Source organism: Trachypithecus francoisi, unplaced genomic scaffold, assembly GCF_009764315.1.
Source record: "Trachypithecus francoisi isolate TF-2019V2 unplaced genomic scaffold, Tfra_2.0 Lachesis_group1, whole genome shotgun sequence".
NCBI lineage: Eukaryota > Metazoa > Chordata > Mammalia > Primates > Cercopithecidae > Trachypithecus > Trachypithecus francoisi.
Window position 1 is genome coordinate 137,297,506 of NW_022681454.1, and position 22,845 is coordinate 137,320,350.

General features: G+C 34.9%; 1 protein-coding gene across 4 annotated transcripts in view; it reads right to left on the bottom strand.

Annotated features, from left to right (window-relative positions):
• Positions 1-249: 249 nt before the first annotated feature.
• Positions 250-22,845, bottom strand: part of MGAT4D (MGAT4 family member D) — a 54,889-nt gene continuing 32,293 nt past the window's right edge. For 2 of the 4 annotated variants that reach the window (XM_033215325.1, XM_033215328.1), the window contains 7 exons: positions 22,402-22,515; positions 19,466-19,541; positions 16,745-16,859; positions 13,823-13,953; positions 8,641-8,748; positions 7,202-7,355; positions 250-346 (listed from right to left, as the gene is read on the bottom strand). In XM_033215325.1, the coding sequence (XP_033071216.1) occupies positions 7,341-7,355; positions 8,641-8,748; positions 13,823-13,953; positions 16,745-16,859; positions 19,466-19,541; positions 22,402-22,515 (559 nt within the window). In that variant the 3' untranslated portion in view covers positions 250-346; positions 7,202-7,340. The remainder of the gene's footprint in view (positions 347-7,201; positions 7,356-8,640; positions 8,749-13,822; positions 13,954-16,744; positions 16,860-19,465; positions 19,542-22,401; positions 22,516-22,845) is intronic. The other 2 variants (XM_033215327.1, XM_033215326.1) reach the window with 2 other exon arrangements.

Here is a 22,845-nt window from a genome sequence, read left to right on the forward strand (position 1 = left end):
AGCAAGGTTTCGAACTTTTAACTTTATTGAAATTATGTGATGGTCTCACTATTGGAGTCAATAAAGTATGGTTCTTAATTTAAAAAAAAATCTCCCCTGCCTTTAGTATTTTTAAATTAAATTGTGATAGGGTAAAAGCAATATAAATCAATGTTCTATTTTTTTCTTGACGTAAGAAGTCATTTAGTACTTTCAAGTCTACTAGTTTATTCATTGTTTACTTATCTGCTAGATAATTATGCATTTGCATTACTACAATTTCTGAAACATGCCATTAGAAATCAAGGTTATCTGAGGTTCCAGGTACTATGGAGTTTCTTCTTATGCTTCTTTATCTTCATATTTTCTGAAATAAAAATAAAAAACATAACACATAGAAATAATATATTAACTCATAAAGATGAAATTATTTTCGAAGTTTCTTAATCATATTATCCCCTTATTGTATCCTCTTTGACACCACCCACCTTTTTAATATAGGGAAGGTAACTTTATATTGGGAGAAGATAAGATTCTTAAGATGTATTAGACAATGCCAATTTTGATACTCTCATGCTGTTAAAATGATTGAAAACAGATTTCCATCTGTGGGATTCCAGGGAAATCTTTATAGTCTTGATAATCTTTATATTACAGCCAACAAAACATTGTAGGTAATGTACAAATAGTTCAACTCATTTATTTGATTTTTATAACATAAAATAAAAATATAGAAAAGATTTAGGGTAATTTAAAGTGAAAACACAATAATCCTTTAATAATAATATAGAAGAAAAAGCCAGAGATTAAATATAAAATGAGGACTGAAGAAATTCTGCTTTTAATATAAGATTATATGGATACTACATATCATATAAAATGAGTTTTGAATTTCTTGTTACTAAAAGGGGGAAAAAACTCACACAAAACCAAAGAAATCATGACAGTTTTTTGAGAAATATCTTTTCCTAGCATCAAATTCTAAAAGAGAATTGTTGCATGTATTTTCACATAAAAGAGAATCATAAAACTTTAAATAACAGTTTTGAAGAAAATGCAAAGATGTGATACAGTATTAATATATCATCCTTTAATAAAAGTCAAGGGCAGCCGGGCGTGGTGGCTCATGCCTGCAATGCCAACACTTTGGGATGCCGAGGCGGGTGGATCACGAGGTCAGGAGATCGAGACCACCCTGGCTAACATGGTGAAACCCTGTCTCTACTAAAAATACAAAAAAAGTTAGTCGGGTGTGGTGGCGGGTGCCTGTAGTCCTAGCTACTCGGGAGGCTGAGGCAGGAGAATGGCGTGAACCCGGGAGACGGAGCTTGCAATGAGGCGAGATCGTGGCACTACACTCCAGCCTGGGCGACTGAGCAAGACTCCATCTCAAAAATATACATAAATAAAAATAAAAGAAAAATAAAAGTCGAGGGCATGACCTTAAGTAGGAATTCAGTTAAAACATTTTTTTTTTAAACTTTTATTTTAGGCTCAGGGGTACATGTGTAGGTTTGTTATACAGGTAAATTTTTGTCACGGGGTTTTGGTGTACAGCTTATTTTGCTACCCAGGTACTAAGCATAGTACCTGATAGTTATTTTTCCTGATCCTTTCCCTCTTCCTACCATCCTCCCTCAACTAAGCCCCAGTATCTGTTGTTCACCTCTCTGTGTCCATGCGATTCTCATCATTTAGCTCCTATTGATAGGTGAGAACATGCAGTATTTGGATTTCTCTTCCTGTTTTAGTTTACTAACAATAATGGCCTCCAGCGGCATCCATGTGCCTGCAAAGGACATGATCTCCTTCTTTTTTATGGCTATGCAGTATTCTGTGGTGCATGTGTACCACATTTTCCTTATCCACTCTACCGCTGATGGGCATTTAGGTTGATTTTGTGTCTTTGCTATTGTGAATAGAGGAACATATGTGTGCCTGTGTGTTTATGGTAGAACAATTTGTATTCCTTTGGGTGTATACCCAGTAATGGGATTGTTGGGTCAAATGATAGTTCCGTTTTTAGTTCTTTGAGGAATTGCCACACTGCTTTCCATGATGGTTGAACTAATTTACACTCTGCACTGTGTAAGTGTTCTCTTTTCTCTGCAACCTCACCAGCATCTTTGATTTTTTGCCCCTTTTTTTTTTTTGATATGGAGTTCTGCTTGCCTAGGCTGGAGTACAATGGTGCAATCTTGGCCCACTGCAACCTCTGCCTCCCAGGTTCAAGCAATTCTCCAGCTTTGGCCTCCAGAGTAGCTGGAATTACAGGCACCTGCCACCACACCCAGCTAATGTTTGTAGTTTTTTTAGTAGAGACAGGGTTTCACCATGTTGACCAGGCTGGTCTTGAACTCCTGACCTCAGGTGATTCGCCCACCTCGGCCTCCCAAAGTGCTGGGATTACAGGTGTGAGCCACCGTGCCCAACCCTATTTTTTGACTTTTTAATGATAGCCATTCTAACTGGTGTGAGATGGTATCTCACTGTGGTTTGGGTTTGGTTTGCATTTCTCTAATGCTTAGTGATATTGAACATTTTTTTTCATATGCTTCTTGGCTGCATGTATGTCTTCTTCTAAAAATCATCTGTTTGTGTTTTTTACCCACTTTTTAATGGGGTTGTTTTTTGTTTGTAACTTTGAGTTCTTTACAGATCCTGGATATTAGACCTTTATCAAATACATAGTTTTTAAAAATATTTTCTCCCATTCTGTAGGTTGTCTGTTTATTCTGTTGATAGTTTGTTTTGCTATATAGAAGCTCTTTAGTTTAATTAGTTCTTATGTGTCAATTTTTGTTTTTATTGCAATACTTTTTGGAATCTTCATCATAAGATCTTTATCATTTCCTGTGTCCAGAATGGTATTTCCTAGGTTATCGTTCAGGGTTTTTATAGTTTCAGGTTTTACATTTAAGGCTTTAATCCAACTTGAGTTAATTTTTATATATGGTGTAAGGAAGGGGTCCAGTTTCAATCTTCTGCATGGGCCAGTCAGTTATCCCAGCACCATTTATTGAATAGGAAGTCTTTTCCCCCATTGCTTGCTTTTGTCAGCTTTGTTAAAGATCAGATGATGTTGATGTGTGGCATTATTTCTGGGCTCTCTATTTTGTTTAATTGGTTTATGTGTCTGTTTTTGTTCTAGTACCACTGAAAGCCTATCATGTGGTTTTTGTCTTTAGTTTTGCTTATGTGACAAATCACATTTATTGATTTACGTGTATTGAACCAATCTTAAATACCAGGGATAAAGCTTACTTGATTGTGGTGAGTTAGCTTTTCGATGCGCTGCTGGATTTGGTTTGCTGGGTTTTTGTTGAGGATTTTTGCATTGATGTTCATTGAGGATATGGGCCTGAAGTTTTTTTTGTTGTTGTGTCTCTGCCAGGTTTTGGTATCAGGATGATGCTAGCCTCACAGAATGACTTAGGGAGGAGTCCCTACTTTTCAATTTTTTGGAATAGTTTCTGTCAGAATGGTACCAGGTCTTCTTTGCACACCTAATAGAATTTGGCTGTGAATCTGTCTGGGCTTTTTTGGTTCAGTAGGCTATTTATTACTGATTCAATTTTGGAGTTTGTTGTTGGTCTATTCAGGGATTCACTTTCTTCCTGGCTCAGTCTTGGGAGGGTGTATGTGTCCAGGAATTCATCCACTTCTAGATTTTCTAGTTTGTGTGCATAGAGGTGTTCATAGTAGTCTCTTATGATTATTTGTATTTCTGTAGAATCAGTGGTAATGTCTCCTTTGTCATTTCTAATTATGTTTATTTGAATCTTTTCTCTTTTCTTCATTATTACAATTAAGCTAGTGGTCCATATGTCTTATTAATTTCTTCGAAGAACCAACTCCTGGACTCATTGATCTTTTGAATGGTTTTTTGTGTCTCAGTCTCCTTCAGTTCAGCTCTGATTTTGGTTACTTCTTGTATTCTGCTAGCTTTGGAGTTGGTTTGCTCTGGCTTCTCTAGTTTTTTGTTTGTTTGTTTGTTTGTTTGTTTAGCTGTGATGTTAGACTGTTAATTTGAGATCTTTCTAGCTTTTTGATGTGGGCATATAGTGTTATAAATTTCCCTCTTAACACTGCCTTAGCTGTGTCCCAGAAATTCTGGAATGTTTTACCTTTGTCCCCATTAGTTTCAAAGAACTTCTTAATTTCTGCTTTCATTATTTACCCAAAAGTCATCCAGGAGTAGGTTGTTTAATTTCCATGTAATTGTTTGGTTTTGAGCAATTTTCTTAGTCTTCATTTCTATTTTTATTGTACTTGGTCTGAGAGCATGGTTGGTATGATTTTGAGGTTTTGTTTTGCATTTGCTGAGGATTGTTTTATGTCCAATTTCATGGTCAATTTTAGAGTATGTGCCATGTGGTTATGAGAAGAACGTATATCTTGTTGTTTTGGGGCAGAGAGTTCTGTAGGTGTATATTAGGTTCATTTGGTCGAGTGTTGAGTTTAGGTCCTAAATATCTTTTGTTAATTTTCTGCCGTGATGATCGTCAGTGGGGTATTAAAGTCTCCCGCTATTATGTGTGGCAGTCTACATCTCTTTGTAGGTCTCTGAGAGCTTGCTTTATGAATCTGGGTGCTCCTGAGTTGGGTACATATATATTTAGGATAGTTAGCTCTTCTTGTTGAATTGAACCCTTTACCATTATGTAATCCCTTCTTTGTCTTCTTTGATGTTGTTTTAAATTCTGTTTGGTCTCAAATTACGATTGGAATCCCTGCCTTTTTTCTGATTTCCATTTGTTGATAGATTTTTCTCCATCCCTTTATTTTGAGCTTTTAAGAGTCACTGCATGTGAGATGGATTTCTTGAAGACAGCACACCAATCTCTTGAAGACTTGCTTTTTTATCCAGCTTGCCACTCTATCTTTTAAGTGAGGCATTTAGCCTATTTACACTCAAGATTAGTATTAATATGTGTGCATTTGAGCTTGTCATTGTGTTGTTAGCTGCTTATTACGCAAACCTGTTTGTGTGGTTGCTTTATAATGTCACTGGTCTGTGTACTTAAACGTGTTTTTGCATTGGCTGGTAACAGTCCTTCCTTTCCATATTTAGTGCTCCTTTCAGGAGCTTTTGTAAGGCAGGTCTGGTGGTAACGAATTCTCTCAGCATTTGCTTGTCTGAAGAGGATCTTATTTCTCCTTGCTTAGGAAGCTTAGTTTGGCTGGATATGAAATTCTTGGTTGAAGACTTTTTTCTTTTAGAATGCTAAATATAGGCCTCCAATCTCTTCTGGCTTGCAGGGTTTCAACTGAGAGGTCTACTGTTAGCCTAATGGGGTTCTCTTTACAGGTTATCTGCCCTTTCTCTCTGGCTGCCTTTAACATTCTTTCTTTCATTTTGACCTCTGTAAATCAGATAATTATGTGTCTTGCAGATGATCTTCTAGTATCTTGCAGGGATTCTCTGCATTTCCTGAATTTGAATGTTGTCCTCTCTAGCAGGGGTGGAGAAGCTTTCATTGGCAATATTCTGAAATAAATTTTCCAAGTTGTCAGCTTTCCAACCCTGTCTTATTCAGTGATGCTAGTGATTCATAGATTTGGCCTGTTTACATAATCTCATACTTCTGGGAGATTTGTTTATTCTTTTTCACTCTTTTTGTTTATTTTGACTATCTTATTTCAGGAAGGCAGGCTTCAAGCTCTGAGATTCTTTTCTCAACTTGGTCTATTCTACTGTTAATACTTGCAAGTGCATTAGGATATTCTTGTAGTGTGTTTTTCAGCTCTATCAGGTCAGATTATTTGTTATACTGGCTATTTTATCTGTCAGTTCCTGTATTGTTGTATTTTGATTCTTAGATTCATTAGATCAAGTATCTGTCAGTTCCTGTATTGTTATATTTTGATTCATAGATTCATTGGATCAAGTATCAACATTCTCCTGAATCTTGAAGATCTTAATTTCTATCCATATCCTGAATTTTATTTCTGTCATTTCAGCCATCTCAGCCTGATTAAGAGCCTTTGCTAGAGAACTAGTGTGGTCATTTGCAGCACAGAAGGCACTCTGATCATTTGAGTTGCTGGAGTTCTTGTGCTGATCCTTTCTTCTCTGTGTGTAGTATTCTTTTCAGTTAAAGCATTTTTATGGGAAGTATCCTTCTACTCCCTGTCCCTTCATCACCTCCAACTAGGCTTGTCAGATTTAGCAATAACTACTACAACAACAAAACAAATGAGACATATATGAAAAAAAACATTGTTTAACTGAAATTCAAAGTCAGTTGGGTGTCCTGTATTTTATCTGGCAAACTTAATTGCAGTACATTTAAACAATTGCCCCTTACCCAGGGCACTGTAATAAATGGAAAATGACTTTTTGTATACAATGGAGAGGTAGAAAATTATAGAAATACACACCATTAGCTTATCAACTAAGAAAAATCTTTCTTTTAAGTATTTTATTTGAATTTTCAGAAAGTATGGCTTTGTTAACCAATGTGGAAATATGTTAGTTGTTTCCAAAAGAAATTTTTATGTTTATCATAGACCTAGAATACGAAATGATAAACAGCATTTAAACTGACAATCTAGGCAAATTTCAAAAAATTTAAAAACTAAGAAAGTTCATCACTAAAAAGGCATATTTTTGTTTTATTAAATTATTTTTTTTGAACTACAAGATGGATGACTAGAGATAAATAAAATTATTTTTTGGCTGAATAAAACTGTAGAAAATTTATCTTACAATTTAAAAAGTTTTATCATGGCTGGGCACAGTGGCTCACGCCTGTAATCCCAGCAGTTTGGGAGGCCGAGGCAGGTGGATCACAAGGTCAGGAGATCGAGACCATCTTGGCTAACACGGTGAAACCCCGTCTCTAATAAAAATACAAAAAATTAGCCGGGTGTGGTGGCGGGCACCTGTAGTCCCAGCTACTTGGGAGGCTGAGGCAGGAGAATGGCTTGAACCCGGGAGGCGGAGCTTGCAGTGAGCCGAGATTGCGCCACTGCACCCCAGCCTGGGTGACAGAGCAAGACTGCTTCTCAAAAAAACAAGTTTTATCATAAGGGTAAAACAAAATTTAACTGGTTAAAGAACAAATTTCACCTAAAAGTTTTTTTAAAAGACTTAAATAAATGAATATTAAGGGAAACACAGTAATAAAAGTTGAATATGCATAGAATGTAATTTAAAATAAAATTAATAAATATCTGATAATTGTCTATATATTTATATCAATTTTCTTATACTTACCACTTTATTGAAGGATTAGTATTTTAAAATATGATGTAGTCTCTTAAGAAATTAGAGAAATAGTCTAATCCTTATTATGCCATTATTTCCAAAGAATGATTTTGATACTTTTTAAAGAAGCTTTAGAAGCATGAAACTCCTAATAATAGACATCCTGTTAAAATTTTAAAAATAATTTGAATATAAACACATTTGACATATTATTAAATTGTTATTGACTTCTATTTTGTGAGGTATGAGGTATAAAAAGGGAAAAAAGCCAGCATTATAACATCAAAATATGAATGTTTGTGTCTACATTTCCTTAATATGCCATGAATTTACAAAGGTGAGGTTAAAATATCATATCTGGCCAAAAAATATAATGAAAGAATCCCATTATAATAGCGTCGAAAAAGAAAACGGTATAGACCAATTTATTTCTGCATCATATCTACAGCCATGTATTCTGATGGTGTGATTTTTTGCACAAAGATTCACAACAGTTACATTTTCATTATTCCAGGCACATATCTGTCTTGTTTGGCACATTTTCTTTGTTGGATTCCCCCTTGCTTGATAGCCAACAGCTAACATTTACTGACTTCACATTATGTTCTAGGCATGGTTCCAAATCATGCATTACAATACACAAAGCAGAAAAAGCAGAAAGAGGGCGAGTCATGAATGATGGGAAGATGTATATGTCTATTTCTCATTCAATTGACAAAGGATTAAAGCAAGCATTTCTTTCATAGTGTAAAGACACTAAGGGTAGAGGTGTCGAGGGTGGAAGAAATCTTAAGGATCATTTAAACTCTTTGAAGCTTTTATAGATGAAGCAAGCTCAGAGGAGTGTTAGAGCTTGCCCAGTATCATATATGTACTCCCTAATTCACCAGGACTGAAAACTAGGTGCTTTGACCTTGAAATCTTTGCTTCTTCTACTACACTAAGGGGCTGAGTCAATTATCAATAATATTGTATCTGAAAATGATGCAAAATTTTAAGAATGACTAAAATCCAAGCAATGCTAAATTTTTCTTCATCTGGTAAAACAGAGGTCTGAAATAAAAATTCTGATACATTTAAATTAAATAGTAGAGGGATTTTATTTTTGAAATATTATAGTATAATTTTGAATGTTAGACTAAAATAGTGAATTTTATTATAATTTTCAAAACTCTTTTTTAGTCTTCTATGAATTGCACAACTGGGAACAGTAAGGCAAAATAGTTGATGTAGGCTGAATTCTTCTTACCATGATAGATAACTTGGTGTTTTAAAAGATGATTGCTTAATTTATAAATGTTCTTCACAACATACGGTTCTACCGTAAGATGAATTCTGCTTAAGCAACCATATTTTATAGTCTCTTATGTCACCACTCTTTTTCTAAATAGTATTTTATAAGTTTACAAAATATTGTATGTTACTAGAGTTACATTTCAAAATCTTACTTTTTCACATTGTTCTTTTCCAGGGAATGATGAATGTATACCCACATGCTGGAAAAGAGAAGGTTTATACCGAATACGTATTTGCTTCTTTCGTTTTATACAGTTTCCCTGTGGAAAAAGAGAAACAACAATCTTCTATAAAAACCCAAATATTGCTTTGTATTGCGTTTACTGATGGTAGAATTTTTATATATTAGTTTTTGCTAGAGTTCTATTTTCATATTTAAAAATATAAACAAAATATTTAATTCTTAGCTTTTTCTTCGTAAGAATAGAACAAAGGAGTGGGGTAAAAAAGGTTTTCATTACAACGTGTATTTGCATGAACTCTGTCTTAGAAAACCAGGTTAGTGTTGTACCAACTATATTTCCTCTCTTTCTTTTAATTATAATAACTCAGATAAAATGCTTGGTATTTTTCTATCCATATCTGTCAGACTACAGTATTCTTTCACTTCCCATATTCATTGACTAATTTCTTTATTGAATTATATCACCTCAATTTCTTCTTAGAGAGTAAAAATGTGATATTAAAACAAAGAACCAATTTATAGTCAATGAAGAATAATCTGGATAATTTTCTCAAAAATGAAAATAAGAAGGATGACCTATAGAACCACTCCTATTAAAAACAAACATTTGAAGGCTGGGCACAGTGGCTCATGCCTGTAATCCCAGCACTTAGGGAGGCTGAGGTGGGAGGATTGCTCAGGAGTTTGAGACTAACTTGGGCAATATAGTGAGACTCCATTTTTAAAAAACAAAAACAAAACAAACAATAAAAATCCCACAAACATTTGAAATAATTATGATCACTGAGAATTATTTTATAGATTTTTATACATAGAAGATTCAGAAAAATAAATCTAAAATTTATATATATAGTAATTTTTTACATAACAGGTTTATTTAGATGCATTCTACCCAGTACTAACACATAGGAAATATTAACAGTTTCTCTTTTAACTGTAAAGTAATTTAATGGTCTAGAGTTAATCTAATTGGAAATTAAATTAGCATCAGATAAAATTGGTTGAGGAGTTACAGTTTAGCATATAAAATAATGGTTCAGTAAATACACCCTCAAAACAATCTGCTGATAAAGCTGAGCTTATTTCATATTGCCGTAAGGACAATCATTACTTTTATGGAGTCTGGATAGTGTCTGTTCAAATCTTTTGCCCTTTTTAAAATTGAGTTGTTTGTTTTGAGAGTTCTATACATATACTGAATACGTGTCCTTTGTTGGATATGGAATTTACAAGTATTTTCTCCTAGTCTGTGGTGTCTTATCATCCTCTTAATGGTACCTTTTGCAGCACAAAAATTTTTAATTTTGATGAGGTCCAATTTATCAATTTTTAAAAATGCTTTTAGTGTCATTTAAAAAAAAATTTCACCCAGCCCTAGGTCCTGAACATTTTTTTCTATATTTTCTTCCAAGAGTTTTAGTGTTCAGATAGATGATTTTCTGTGTTTAGATAGATGATTTATTTTGAAATAATGTTTGTATAAAGTGTGAGGTTTAGGTTGCAGTATGGTTGAGAGATAGGGCACCAATTGATCCAGTAAACATTTGTGATAAGATTATTCTTTCTCCATTGAATCGCATACACTTCTTTGTAAAATATCAGTTGGTTATATTTTGTGGGCCTATTTCTGGACTCTATTCTGCTCCATGGACCTTTATGTTTATCCTTTTGCCAATAAAGGTGGCTTGTCTTGAACACTGTAGCTTCATTGTAAGCTTTCAGATTGAATAATGTGATTTTCCCAACTTTATTCTGCTTTTTCAGAATTATTTTAGTTGATTTATTTCCTTTGTCTTCTCTTAAAAATTCTAGAGTCAGTTTTGGTAGAATATCTACCAAAAAATTCCTACTGGGATTTTGATTAGAATTGTGTTAAATCCATAGACCAATTTGGGGAACATTCATACCTTTACTAGGTTGAGCTTCCCAGTCTATGATCATGGTATGTCTGTCTGTCCCTTTCATTAGCATTTTAAGGTGTCCAGCATATAGACAATGTACATATTTTGTTAAATGTATACACATACAGATACATAAATATTTTATATATAATGTTTTTTAAATATTGTAAGTAATTTTGAAATGTTGGTGAGACCGTTTTTCTCTTTGTCCCCACCCAAATTTCACGTCAAATTGTAGTTCTTACGTTTCAGGGGAGGGAGTTGGTGGGAGGTGATTGGATCATGTGTGTAAATTTCCCCCATGCTGTTCTCATGATGGTGAGTGAGTTCTCATGAGATCTATTGGTTTTATGTGTGGCAATTACCCCCTGGCTTTCTCTCACTTGCTGCTATGTAAGATGTCCCTTGTCTCCCTTCACCTTCTGTCATGATTGTAAGTTTTCTGAGGCCTCCCTAGCCATGCAGAACTGCGAGTCAATTAAACCTCTCTTCATTATAAATGACCCAGTCTCAGGTAGTTCTTTATAGCAGTGTGAAAATGGACTAATACATTTGGTTTTCAATGTTTCGTTGCTATTTTGAGGAAAAATGATGGATTTTTGTGTGTATAGACCTTGTATCTTGCAACTTTGCTCTAACTCATTTATCAGTTCTAGGATGTGTGTGTGTGTGTGTGTGTGTGTGTGTGTGTGTTCTTTGTGATTTGCTGCATAGACAATCACGGCATTTGCTTTTCAATTCATGTGCCTTTATTTTTCCCTTTATTTCACTGCTTTGAACTTCCAGTAAAAGGTTGAATAGGAGTGGTGAGGATGGACATGGTTACTTTTTTCTTAATCTTAGAGAGAAAGCATCCAGTTTTCAACAATTAAACATGAAGTTGGCTATGGGATTTCCCTAGATGCTCTTTAACATGTCAGAGAAGTTTCTTTCTATTCCTAATTGGCTGGGAGTTTTTATTATGTATGAATTTTGAATTTCATCAAATGATTTTTCTGCATCAGTTGATATTATCATGTGGTTTTTCTTCTTTAGAATCTTAAATTGGTGGGTTACACTGTATGATTTTCAAACATTCAACCAATTTTGTGTTCATAGGATAAATACCAATTAGTATGGTGTATTTTTCTTTTTACATATTGCTAGATTCAATTCACTGTTACTTGGAAAATTTTTCTGTCTATATATTTGGGGGATATTTGGTCTTGGTTTCCTTTTTTGCTCTGTTTTTGTCTGGTTTTCATGTCATGATAATGCCGGCCTCATGAAAAGAATTGGGATGTACCTTTTCCTCTTCTATTTTGGAGAAGATATTATATACAATTGTTATTATTTTGTCTCCATTTAGTAGAATACACCTTTAAACACTTTGGACGTGGAAATTTCCTTTTGAGGATTTAAAAATAATAATTTAATTTCTTTAGTAGATATAGGACTACTCAGGTTACCAATTTCATTTTGGATGAGTTTTGATAGTTTACAATGTTTGATGGATTTCATGTTTAAGTCGCTCTTTGAATATGCAAGGAAGTGCCTACATTCCCTTATCATCCTTTTGGTATCTGTGGAGTATGTTGTGGAGCTCCCACTTTCTTTCTAATGTCGATAAGCTGTATTTTTTTTTGTCACTCTTATTAGAAACTTAGCAGTTTTATTGCTCTTTTAAAAAAAATTACCTTTTGATTTTATTGGTTTTCCCTGTTATTTTTATGCTTTTAATTTTCTGTTTTCGTTTATTATTATTATTTTCTTCCCTCTCTTCCTTTACCTTTTATTTTGCCCTTCTTTTTCTAGTTTGTTAATGTAGAAGTTGAGATTATGAATATGAGATCTTTCTTCTCTTCTAAGATATAGATTTAAGTCTATAAGCTTTCTCTCTAAGCAGTGCTTTAGCTGCATTCCAGAAATGTTGAAATATTGTATTTTCATTCATTTCAAAGAGTTGTCTAATTTCCTTTAAAACTTCTTCCTTCATCTAGGGCTTATTGAGAAGTGTATTGTTTAATTACCAAGTGCTTGAGATTTTTCAGTTATCTTGATGTTGCTGATTTCTAATTTGATTCCATTGTGGTACAAGAACATACATTTAAAAATTATTTCCATTTAAATTTGTTAAGCTTTGTTTTATGATCCAAGATGGGGCTATTTTGGTGAATGTTGTATCTGTTTTTTTTTTAGAGAATGTATTTCTTACTGTTATTGGATGTAGTGGTTTTTAACTGCCAATTAAATCCAGTTGACAGATGGTGATGTTCAGTTCTTTTATCTCCTTGCTGGTTTTCTGCCTATCAGTTCTGTTGATTACTGAGAGAGAGGAGAGTTGAAATCTCCAACTGTAATTGTAGATCAATGTATTTTTTCTTTTAGTTCTGTCAGTTTTTGCTTCATGTATTTCAAGACTCTGTTGTCTTCTTGGTAAATTAACCCTTTTATTATATATAATATCTTTCTTGATACCTAGACTGCTTTTTTCCTTTGCTTTTAACTTTATTCTGATATTAATATAGGTACTACAAGCTGGGCATTGTGGCTCACGCCTGTAATCCCAACACTTTTGGAGGACAAGGTGGGCTGATGGCTTGAGCCTAGGTGCTTGAGACCAGCCAGGGCAACATGGCGAAAGCCTGTCTCTGCATAAAATACAAAAATTAGCTGGGCATGGTGGCATGCACCTATAGTCCCAGTTACTGAGGAGGCTGAGGTGGGAGGATCACCTGAGCCCAGGGAGGTTGAGGCTGCAGTGAGCTGTGATTGTGCCACTGCAATCCAGCCTGGGCTACAGAATGAGTCTCAATAAATAAATAAATAGCTACAACTGCAAATCTCCTTTGATTTGTATTTGTATGGTATATATTTTTTTCATCCACAGTTTTAATCTATCTATAATATTTGAACTGAGTATTGATTTTAGTGGTGGCATCATTTAAAAAATTGACTCTGACAAACTCTTAATAGTGTACTTTAATCATTTATATTAATGTAAATATTGGCATGTTTGAATTTATGTCTACCATTTTTTTCTGTTTGTTCACTCTGGTTTTGATCCTCTGTTTCTACTTTTCACTGCATTTTAGGGGTCTCTCATTACTTCATTTAACAGGTAGAAAGATCAAAATTGGGGATATTAGAAATTTTAAAAATTGATGTATTTATCAGATTTGGTTTGGTAAACAAATTTTAGGTAATTACATTAGATAGATAATATTTTTCCTAAAATATTTTTTATTCATAAAGTAAATAAATACTCACAAGATCTTCTCCTGTGTCACACACCTTTACCTGAAAAATGTCATTCAGAAGCCAGTCTATGGGTTTCTCTTTGTAGAACATTAAAAAAAACCGTACAAAGTGAGTTAAGTCCTCAGATCTAAACAGCTTTCCTATGGGAAAAAATATAATTAGATTCAAATAATTCATATATAGTTGTTCATTCCTTTAACATGGGAAAAAAGTAAAAGTTATTAAAATTTAAATATGTCCCATTCCTTAGCAATAAAGATTAAACCACTACTGAAGTTGGACAATGATAAAATTGAAAACTATATCTGCTTAAGTATCAAGAATTACCACATCTGAAGGAGAATATAAGCAGGTTTAGAATAGTCAATACTCTCAGGAAATCAACTGTGATAACTAATGCGGATCGATTGCCTAAATCAAGTGAATAGAATGAAACATATAGGCACTGTAATCTTTTACTTAATTTCATACAAACTGTATTTTTTACCTGATTTTTGTAGCACTTTATTAATCTACTACATTTTTCATTTTTAGGACTTAATTTTATTAAAGTACTCTCTTATTTCAATATTTGAGAATTATTTTAACAGGATGCTATTTTCTTTTATATTTGTTATTCTTAAAGATTTACTATATTTAAAAATATTATTCCATTAGGTCTAATAATTTTTTTCTAATATGCTGCATCTTTAATTTTAAAATGAAGTTGAAAGGATAAGATTCAGGTACATATTCACTTCAAAGTAAATAATATAAAATAAAATACATCTAATGATTTGATAAATATGAAAGTAGGATGTAAGCATGCTTCATTCTTCACTAGGACTTGAGTTTATACGGGTCACTTAATAAAATGTATAAGTGTATTTTAATGTTTTGCACCCATTTATATAGTAACCAAAGCAAGTGATTTAATGATGCATAAAATAGCCTATTCAATTCCTAACCTGCTGTCACCATGTTGTAAAATTCTAGTTGGCAAGCTCATATTTTTAGCAAATAATGAATAACCGAATTATGATAACTAAAAGCAAAACTTTTGTAAGTTTAAGCTTGAATAAGATTTGGCATCCTGTAAAGAGTGCACCTTGTTCAATGTACTCTTGTGATCAGAATGTAAGTATTCTCTATGTGTCTCCTACTTGACTTCGCTAAGAAAGATAAATTTTTTTGAGAATTTTAAATTCTCAGACTAATCCATCAGCAAGATTATTTTGTCTCCATGCTTTTCATTGGGTATTATTGTTAACAAAAATTTTCCTTCTTATCTTAAAAAAGGCTGAGGAAAAACCTTTGGGTCCTTAAAATTTTACAGAAAACATGAAACACAAAAGTCATCGAGTGAGTATATGAGAAACAGATGGACCTCACTAGCAATCCCAGAAATGCTTTATACTGAGAATGGCAAATATATGCATATAATAATAGATAAAACCAAGTGTTGTCAAGCATATGGGGAAGCACGAACTTTTAGGCACTGCTTATGAGAGCATAAACCATATAACCAATCTGTAAAGCAATTGGCAGTACTTAGAGCTATGTGAATCCTCAGCAGTCCACTCCAGGGGACATATACAGCACTTCATTTTTTCATGGTAGCAGAACATTGGAAGCAATTAAGGTCTGCCACTCAGGAAATAGATAAACCAAATGTGAGTGATATGTGATAAGTCACTTCTTTCAAAGTTTTTTGGTGAGTGGTCACTGTGTATCCAGTATTCAGTCCACTTGTAGACAGCAAAACGTGTGGTTGCTTTGCCTTGCCTTCCGGTGATAAATCCACATGACATTTAACAAAAGTAGGTCATCAAAAGAAGGGACTGGATGACAGATAAAAGCACAGAAAGTGAACGCTGGAAGTGAATTTGGATGTGACTATAAGACAGCTGATCGTGGGATTGTTGACGTAAAGAAATTAAAAGCAGATTACAGTTTTATATGCATGACCTCTGTGTGCAAAACAGGTAGTCCTCACTGCACAATTCTGAATGCAGAAATTTCAGTGGCCATCATTATGCAGCACTTACGCAACAGTAAAAAACCAATAAACTCAATGAACATAAAAAAAATGCTGATAGTTTAGAAATCAAGTTTTGAGGACAAAAATGTAAGGAATAGGAATATACAAATATGAAAAGCATCAAATATTTTACATGGATATTGTATATTTATAAGTGTATTTTGAACATATTAGAGTGAACAATATATTGAAGAAGGGCAGGAAGTGGGTGTAGGGATTGGGAATAAAAGAAAAGAATAAATAAGGAAGAGTTCCTGCGTGAATCAATAATGTCACGCACCGTAAAATGAGGAGTATGGTAATTTAATTTGGGGCCTTGAGGTTCAAAGGAAAGAAAAAAGCATGGAAGAGAAGAAAGAAAAATTGAATAATTTAAAAGGAAAATCTATGGAAGAATAGTAAAAAAAAAAAAAAAAGGTCTCTTTATGGGCACAGTATTTGGAAATTTTCTGCGGTGGGTATAATTCCTATTATGTTTTTACATTTTTAAAGACTGTCAGTTTTAGCATACTGGAAATTGCAGCAACTGAGTTAAAATCCCTTTCTCTACAATTTTAATCATCTGAGTTTCAGTATTCTTATAAAGCAGAGAAAAGTGCATCTTAGCCACTGAGCTAACATGTGTGCCAGACTCACAGCAAGCACTTAATAAATGGTAACTCTTTTATGCTTCCATAACGTAAGTGTCTAAATGTCAATTTTATCTCTCTAGAAAAAAGTTTGGTTTAAGAAAATACATTATATGGAATTTGGGTACTTGTATCTGATTATACCGTTAAGATATTCATGTCTTTATAAAAATCATGCCATTCTTTTTCCTTTAGTAATAAACAAACTGATAAACTCTTTTAAATGTTTTAAATTATTGTGTGCTAAAAAACTTGATCCAACAAAGTAGATCTATTGCTTACCCATGAATCCAAGCATTGAAAACTCAATAAAAAACCAATTATTTGAACTGATGTTACCTACAAAATCTGTTATTTTTGTAAAGTACATCTCTTTAGCTATGATATCATCTTCTAGCTGAAAAAAAAAAAAACCCAAAAGACATTAGGACCTTCAACGCTTTCATTGAGTAAGCTATATTAGCTTGAAAATAAAAAATACAATAGAATATACTGAAGAAACTGTTTTTTATAAAATAATAATTTTATTTCAGTTTCAATTAATTGAAGGTATTTACAGTTAGTTGAGCTTCTTTTTTTTTTTTGACAGGGTCTCACTCCATTACCCAGGCTGGAGTGCACTGGCATGACTGCAGGCACGTGCCACCTGGCTAATTTTTATATTATTTGTAGAGATAGGGTTTTACTATGTTGCCCAGGCTGGTTTCGAATTCCTGGGCTCAAGTAATCCTCCTGCCTTGGCCTCCCAACTCCTGGGCTCAAGTGAGCCTCCTGCCTTGGCCTCCTAAAGTGCCGAGATTACAGGTATGAGACGCCGTACTCTGTTCCATGTTTGATTCTGAGATTAATCAGACAAGAAATTATCTGTTTCTTTCCTAAATACTAAACATTCCATCTAAATCCCTCTTTGAAAGAGTCTCTTTATCTAAATCCACTTTCATCCTCACAAATACTTCAGTTTCTAGTTTAAGACTGTCTTAGTCCATTTGAGCTGTTATAACAAGATACCATAGGAATGGTAGTTTATAAACAACAAACAGTCCTGGAGCCTGGGAAGACCAAGAACAAGGTGCTAGCAGGCTTATGTCTGCTGAGGGCCCATTCCTCATACATGACGGCTTCCACTGTGTCCCCACACAGTAAAAGGGGCCAGCTAGCTCTCTGAGGTCTCTTTTACAAGGGCACTATTCCCATTTATGAGGCTCTACCTGCATAATCTAATTGCCTCCCACAGGCTCCACTTCCAAATACCTTGGGGGTAAAAATTTTAACATGTTAATTTTGGGAGGGAGGCCAGGAGCCGTGGCTCATGCCTATAGTCCCAGCACTTTGGGAGGCTGAGGCAGGCAGATTGCTTGAGCCCAGGAGTTCGAGACCAGCCTGGGCAACATGTCCAAACCCTGCCTATGTAAAAACTACAAAAAATTAGTCGGGTGTGGTGATGTGCACCTGTAGTCCCAGCTACTTGAGGCTTCAGTGAGCCATGATTGTGCCACTACACTCCGACCTGGGCAACAGAGCAAGACATTGTCTCAAGAACAAAACAAAACAAAAATGAAACGTTGGGAGGCTTTGGGAGAGATGCAAACATTGAGCCCATAGCTAAGACGAAGGAGCTTTATGCTCCTGATGAAAGGTGCCGCGTTCTAGCTCCAGATATTGTGACTGACAGTCGTTCCCAGCAAAGAGAAGACCAAAAGCAACTGGCTCTCTCACCCACAACTCCACAACTAATTGGTTAGAGTCATGGTGTAAGCCTAAAAATATCCTCCATAAGAAAGAGAGGGCAATGGAAATGAGCTTTCTTTTTTATTTAATATATGTTATGCATAATATGTAGACTAAGAGAGCCTCATAAGTAATAAAGAAAAGTGTGGCAGTCCTCAGGCACACTATGAGGACACAGAATAGAACTGTGGTGTTTCAAATTGGGAAGAGTACATTGGCCGGATCTTGTGTTTTCATGACATTGCCACTAACTAGGAATCAAAAGGGACCTTTTTTTTTAAAATTCCAATAAAAGAGAAGACCTTGCTTTAGGCCTTTCTCTAACTTTCTCTCTAGTCTAGAACTCTCTTCTGCAAATTCTTCCAATAAATGCACATTGTCTATGTAGTGAGGTCCATACTTACTATTTAGAAACATAACATTATTATTTAACAATGGGGGCCGGGCGCGGTGGCTCAAGCCTGTAATCCCAGCACTTTGGGAGGCCGAGACGGGCGGATCACGAGGTCAGGAGATCGAGACCATCCTGGCTAACACGGTGAAACCCCGTCTCTACTAAAAAATACAAAAAACTAGCCGGGCGAGGTGGCAGGCGCCTGTAGTCCCAGCTACTCGGGAGGCTGAGGCAGGAGAATGGCGTAAACCCGGGAGGTGGAGCTTGCAGTGAGCTGAGATCTGGCCACTGCACTCCAGCCTCGGCGACAGAGCGAAACTCCGTCTCAAAAAAAAAAAAAAAAAAAAAAAAAAAAAAAAAAAAAAAAAAAACAATGTACAGGGATTTAGAGGGTACAAACTACATATAATTGATTCACTTTTACAAATACAGTAAGGCAGTGAGAACTGTGTTACTCATAAAGTATGAGTAAATTTAGGGTAGCAATGATAAGTGCATACAATGTCTGACAAATGCTCAAAATGCATTTACTTAATCTAGTAAAATTTTAAGCCAAGAAATAAATATAGGCGCTACAATTTCTTTTTGTTGAGATTTTCTTTTCAGTTTGCTTCAGGTAACTATAATTTTCTCTGTAACCGTGAACCTAGTAAGAATATTCATATATAATTGATTTTAAACTTCCTTTGCCTTTTTAATACAGTGAGCATTTTCTATTTTCTGAGCATAAAGTATGGTGGAGGAACACAATGAAGAAGAAGAAATTACAGGAAGGAGGGAGAAAGTAACACTTTCAATTTAAATTATATCTATCTATAGATATAATTGGTGTGTATATATATATGTGTGTGTATACACACATACACACCCCAATTTCTTACCTGTAAATAATACTTGGCCTTGGGTTGGGCATACAGCATCAAAATGCAAAAATCCAATACTTGCTTGGTTTGCCAACTAAAGGTAATCAATAAGATTTGTTAATATTTGTCATTATTATTTAATTTTTATTTATAAGAATAGTAATTTAAAACTCTTTGGCAATTTGCTAACAGAGTACTAGCTACAAGTAAGTAATTAATTTTACTTAATTAATTTCAATTAAGTAAAATTGAATATACTTATACTAAAAAGTTTTCCATCTTTATTCAATGAATAGTGTCTATCATTGCTAAATGAGGATAAGCACAACCCATTTGTTTTACATTTTTATCTAGGTAAGTTTTGATCTAGATAATAGTGTTAATATTCTTTCTGATTTTAGGTCTTGTTTAAATGAAAGTATAAAGAAACTTTATTCTTTTTTTCAATGTCTCTCCTAATAGCTTTCTTTATCGATTCTATCATCCAAGAGTTTTCTCCCCAATTCTCAGGGTTAGCTATCTGCTACAGAGTATTAATATTTCTTTTTATGGGTCTTTAAACCATTTCCCCTAAGTCTTATCCCTTGGTTTACTTGGAAGGGAAAGGTTGCTTTTTTTGTTTTTATTTTGAAAGTAGTCTCCACCAGCCTCTGGAACTCTTCATGGCCTCTTGAAGAAACCCAATGTAACTCCCTTCACAAGCTGACTTTATGTTTGGCCACACATTGTCCCAGCGCTCCCAATCCTAGGGAATGGAGTAATTATATGAATTACTACTCTCCAGCTGATTGACTGTGGCCAGATTTGGGGCAGTTTGAACTTTAGGGAGTCAAATATTTTGAATGGTAACTGAAAAGAATTAGAGAATTATAGAAAAAAATGGCAGATAGGAGACAGGACTAATGTGCATCTCCTGCTTGGCCAGGCAGAACAGTGCCTGGAGACACACATTGTGAACGTTTGCTCCAAGAAACACTGCAGGAACATACCAGGAAAACCTAAAGAATTCACAAACCCTTTGAAAGAACTGACTTGACACTGCAAACTCCGTGAGATGGCAGAAAAACTGCGAGTTCCCAAAGTGTAACAGGAGAAACGCTGGCCTCCATACACACATCCCCACTGGGGAACCTGAAAATCCAGATCACAGGAGATGGATTTAACCTTACTCTAGTAGAGCTGAAATGGATTTAGGGAGCCAAAAGAAATATAAAAGTAGAAGAAGCAGTGGGAAGAGCCCTGTAGGCACTCCTGGTCCCCAGCTCCAGACCAGGGACGTCATTCCTGGCCTTATCTCACAGAGTTCCTTGGGGAAGGGAAGGCAGCCAGTGGAATTGGGGATGGGCCACAGGGTGAAGGAAATTCCTAGCTGAACTTTGTAATAATTTTGACTGAGAACAAATTTTCTTGAGCATAATCTGGAGGCAGGGTGAATGGGAAGTGCAGGTATGAGCACAGAAGCTGCTGCCGAAGGTGTGGGCAGGCAGGGAGGGGTGAGGCATGAGAGCCCTGCTTGCTTTCTTAGTGGGGAGGCTTGTAGCATGGGGCAAGAGCTCATCCCTGCTCATAGGGCTGCCTGGATATAAATTCACCCAAAGAAACTTTATTCTCATACAAAGCTAGATACCAGGCCAGGTCCTGAATATACAAAGAGCAGTACCCAAAGTCATTCTTGCCCATCTGAGTCTCATAACCTCCTATGAAAATAATACTACTACTAATAATATAATTACAACAATTGGATAAGTGCTATATGAAGATATCAACAATGTTGGCTATCTTACAGTAAGTTTTCAAAGGTGTGGAAAGGGTAGAAGAGCATGCCACTTAATTTTAGGGCACAGAGAGCTGACAGAAAAAAGTTGATGATTGCAAGGTTGGCAGAGACCACATGACATTTTATGATATGTGGGAAACTTTGGACTTGATCTCATGTGAGAAAATATTCTTCTGGGTGCAGCGTGAAGAATGGATTGTAAGAGAGCCTAGGTTAGGCTAGACTCTGTAATGGTGAAGGCCTGAACTAAATCCAAGCCAGTGGAACGAGGATGAGAGGGATAATGTGTAGGGAGATTTTAAAAAAGGAACAATGACAGAGGTATAAAAGGCTGAAGGAAAAACAAGGATCCAGGATGACTCCCAGCTTTGTGACTTTAAAAACTGGGCATAATGTGAACCACTAATTAAAAGCAAAACAAAACACTTAAAAGATTACTAGATTCTGACACACTATTTATAATTTTAAAACAAAAGAAGACTAATCAGTTTCCTGGGATAAGGCCTTTTTCTAATTTCTGGCATGTCTTTTTCTTTATTAAGTTTTGAGGGACCAAATTATTACATTTCCCATAATACCTACCACACTAATACCCCAAATTATAATCCTTTGTATGTGTATAGAGCTTTCAATTTTTTAAGATTCTTTCATAAATATATTTTATTCTCATAATGACTCTTTCAATTATGCAATGTAGGTGTCATTATACACACTAGAAAGTTAGGAAAGCTAAGGGAAAAAAAGGTGAAACTACCTGCCTATAATGACCAGCAAACAGAACAGCTGGGACTAGAATCCAGCTGTAATGATTTATAATCACAGGCTCCCCCTCCTTCTCATTATGCCTTACTAATTATTGTCTATAAACGTGAACATAGACCGTCAGTGGTGTGCTGGTAAATATTTAACAACTGACTTGGGGGTGGAGGGATGGACATCTTGCTTTGTAGCTTTTGCCATTTCCATGGTGTAAATACTCCTACTGTGGCTCATGCTATCAACTCAATGTTATTGAACACAGAGTTGGGAAGTAATGCACGTAATTGGGTCTTGCAAGCCAGTAGGAGCCAGCTCCAGAACACCACTGTGTCTTAAATAGTTTGTAGTATGAGCTGATTCCAAGATTTTATCAGATGAAATTAGTTATTTAAGGCTACTATTTTCTAATATGACATACCTGGCTAATTTTTGTGAGGCCTCAGCTAAGTGCTTGGCATTTAACATGCTTGAGTATAAAAAGGCAGGTATTGAAATGACCTCTAAGGATCCAGACCTCACTTGCCTTTTGAATCTATAAATAGAAGTAAATGCAGACTTACAATTGAATGTTTAATTTTCCAGAATAACATACTTAAAAATAATTTTCTTATGCATGTTCACATAGTATTTGATTTGAATTATTTCACATGTTGATACATGATACCAGTATCATAAAACTAGCCAAAGGATGTTTTCTATAAATTAATAACAGACATATTAAAATACACAATGTAAAATCAGTTTCTTCTTATAAAAATTACAGGTACTTTGACTTTTTAAAGTTTACAGTCAGATATGTACTGTGACATTTGAAACAATGAAGCTCATGGGTTGTGATAACACAGTCATTGTGAGACAGCAA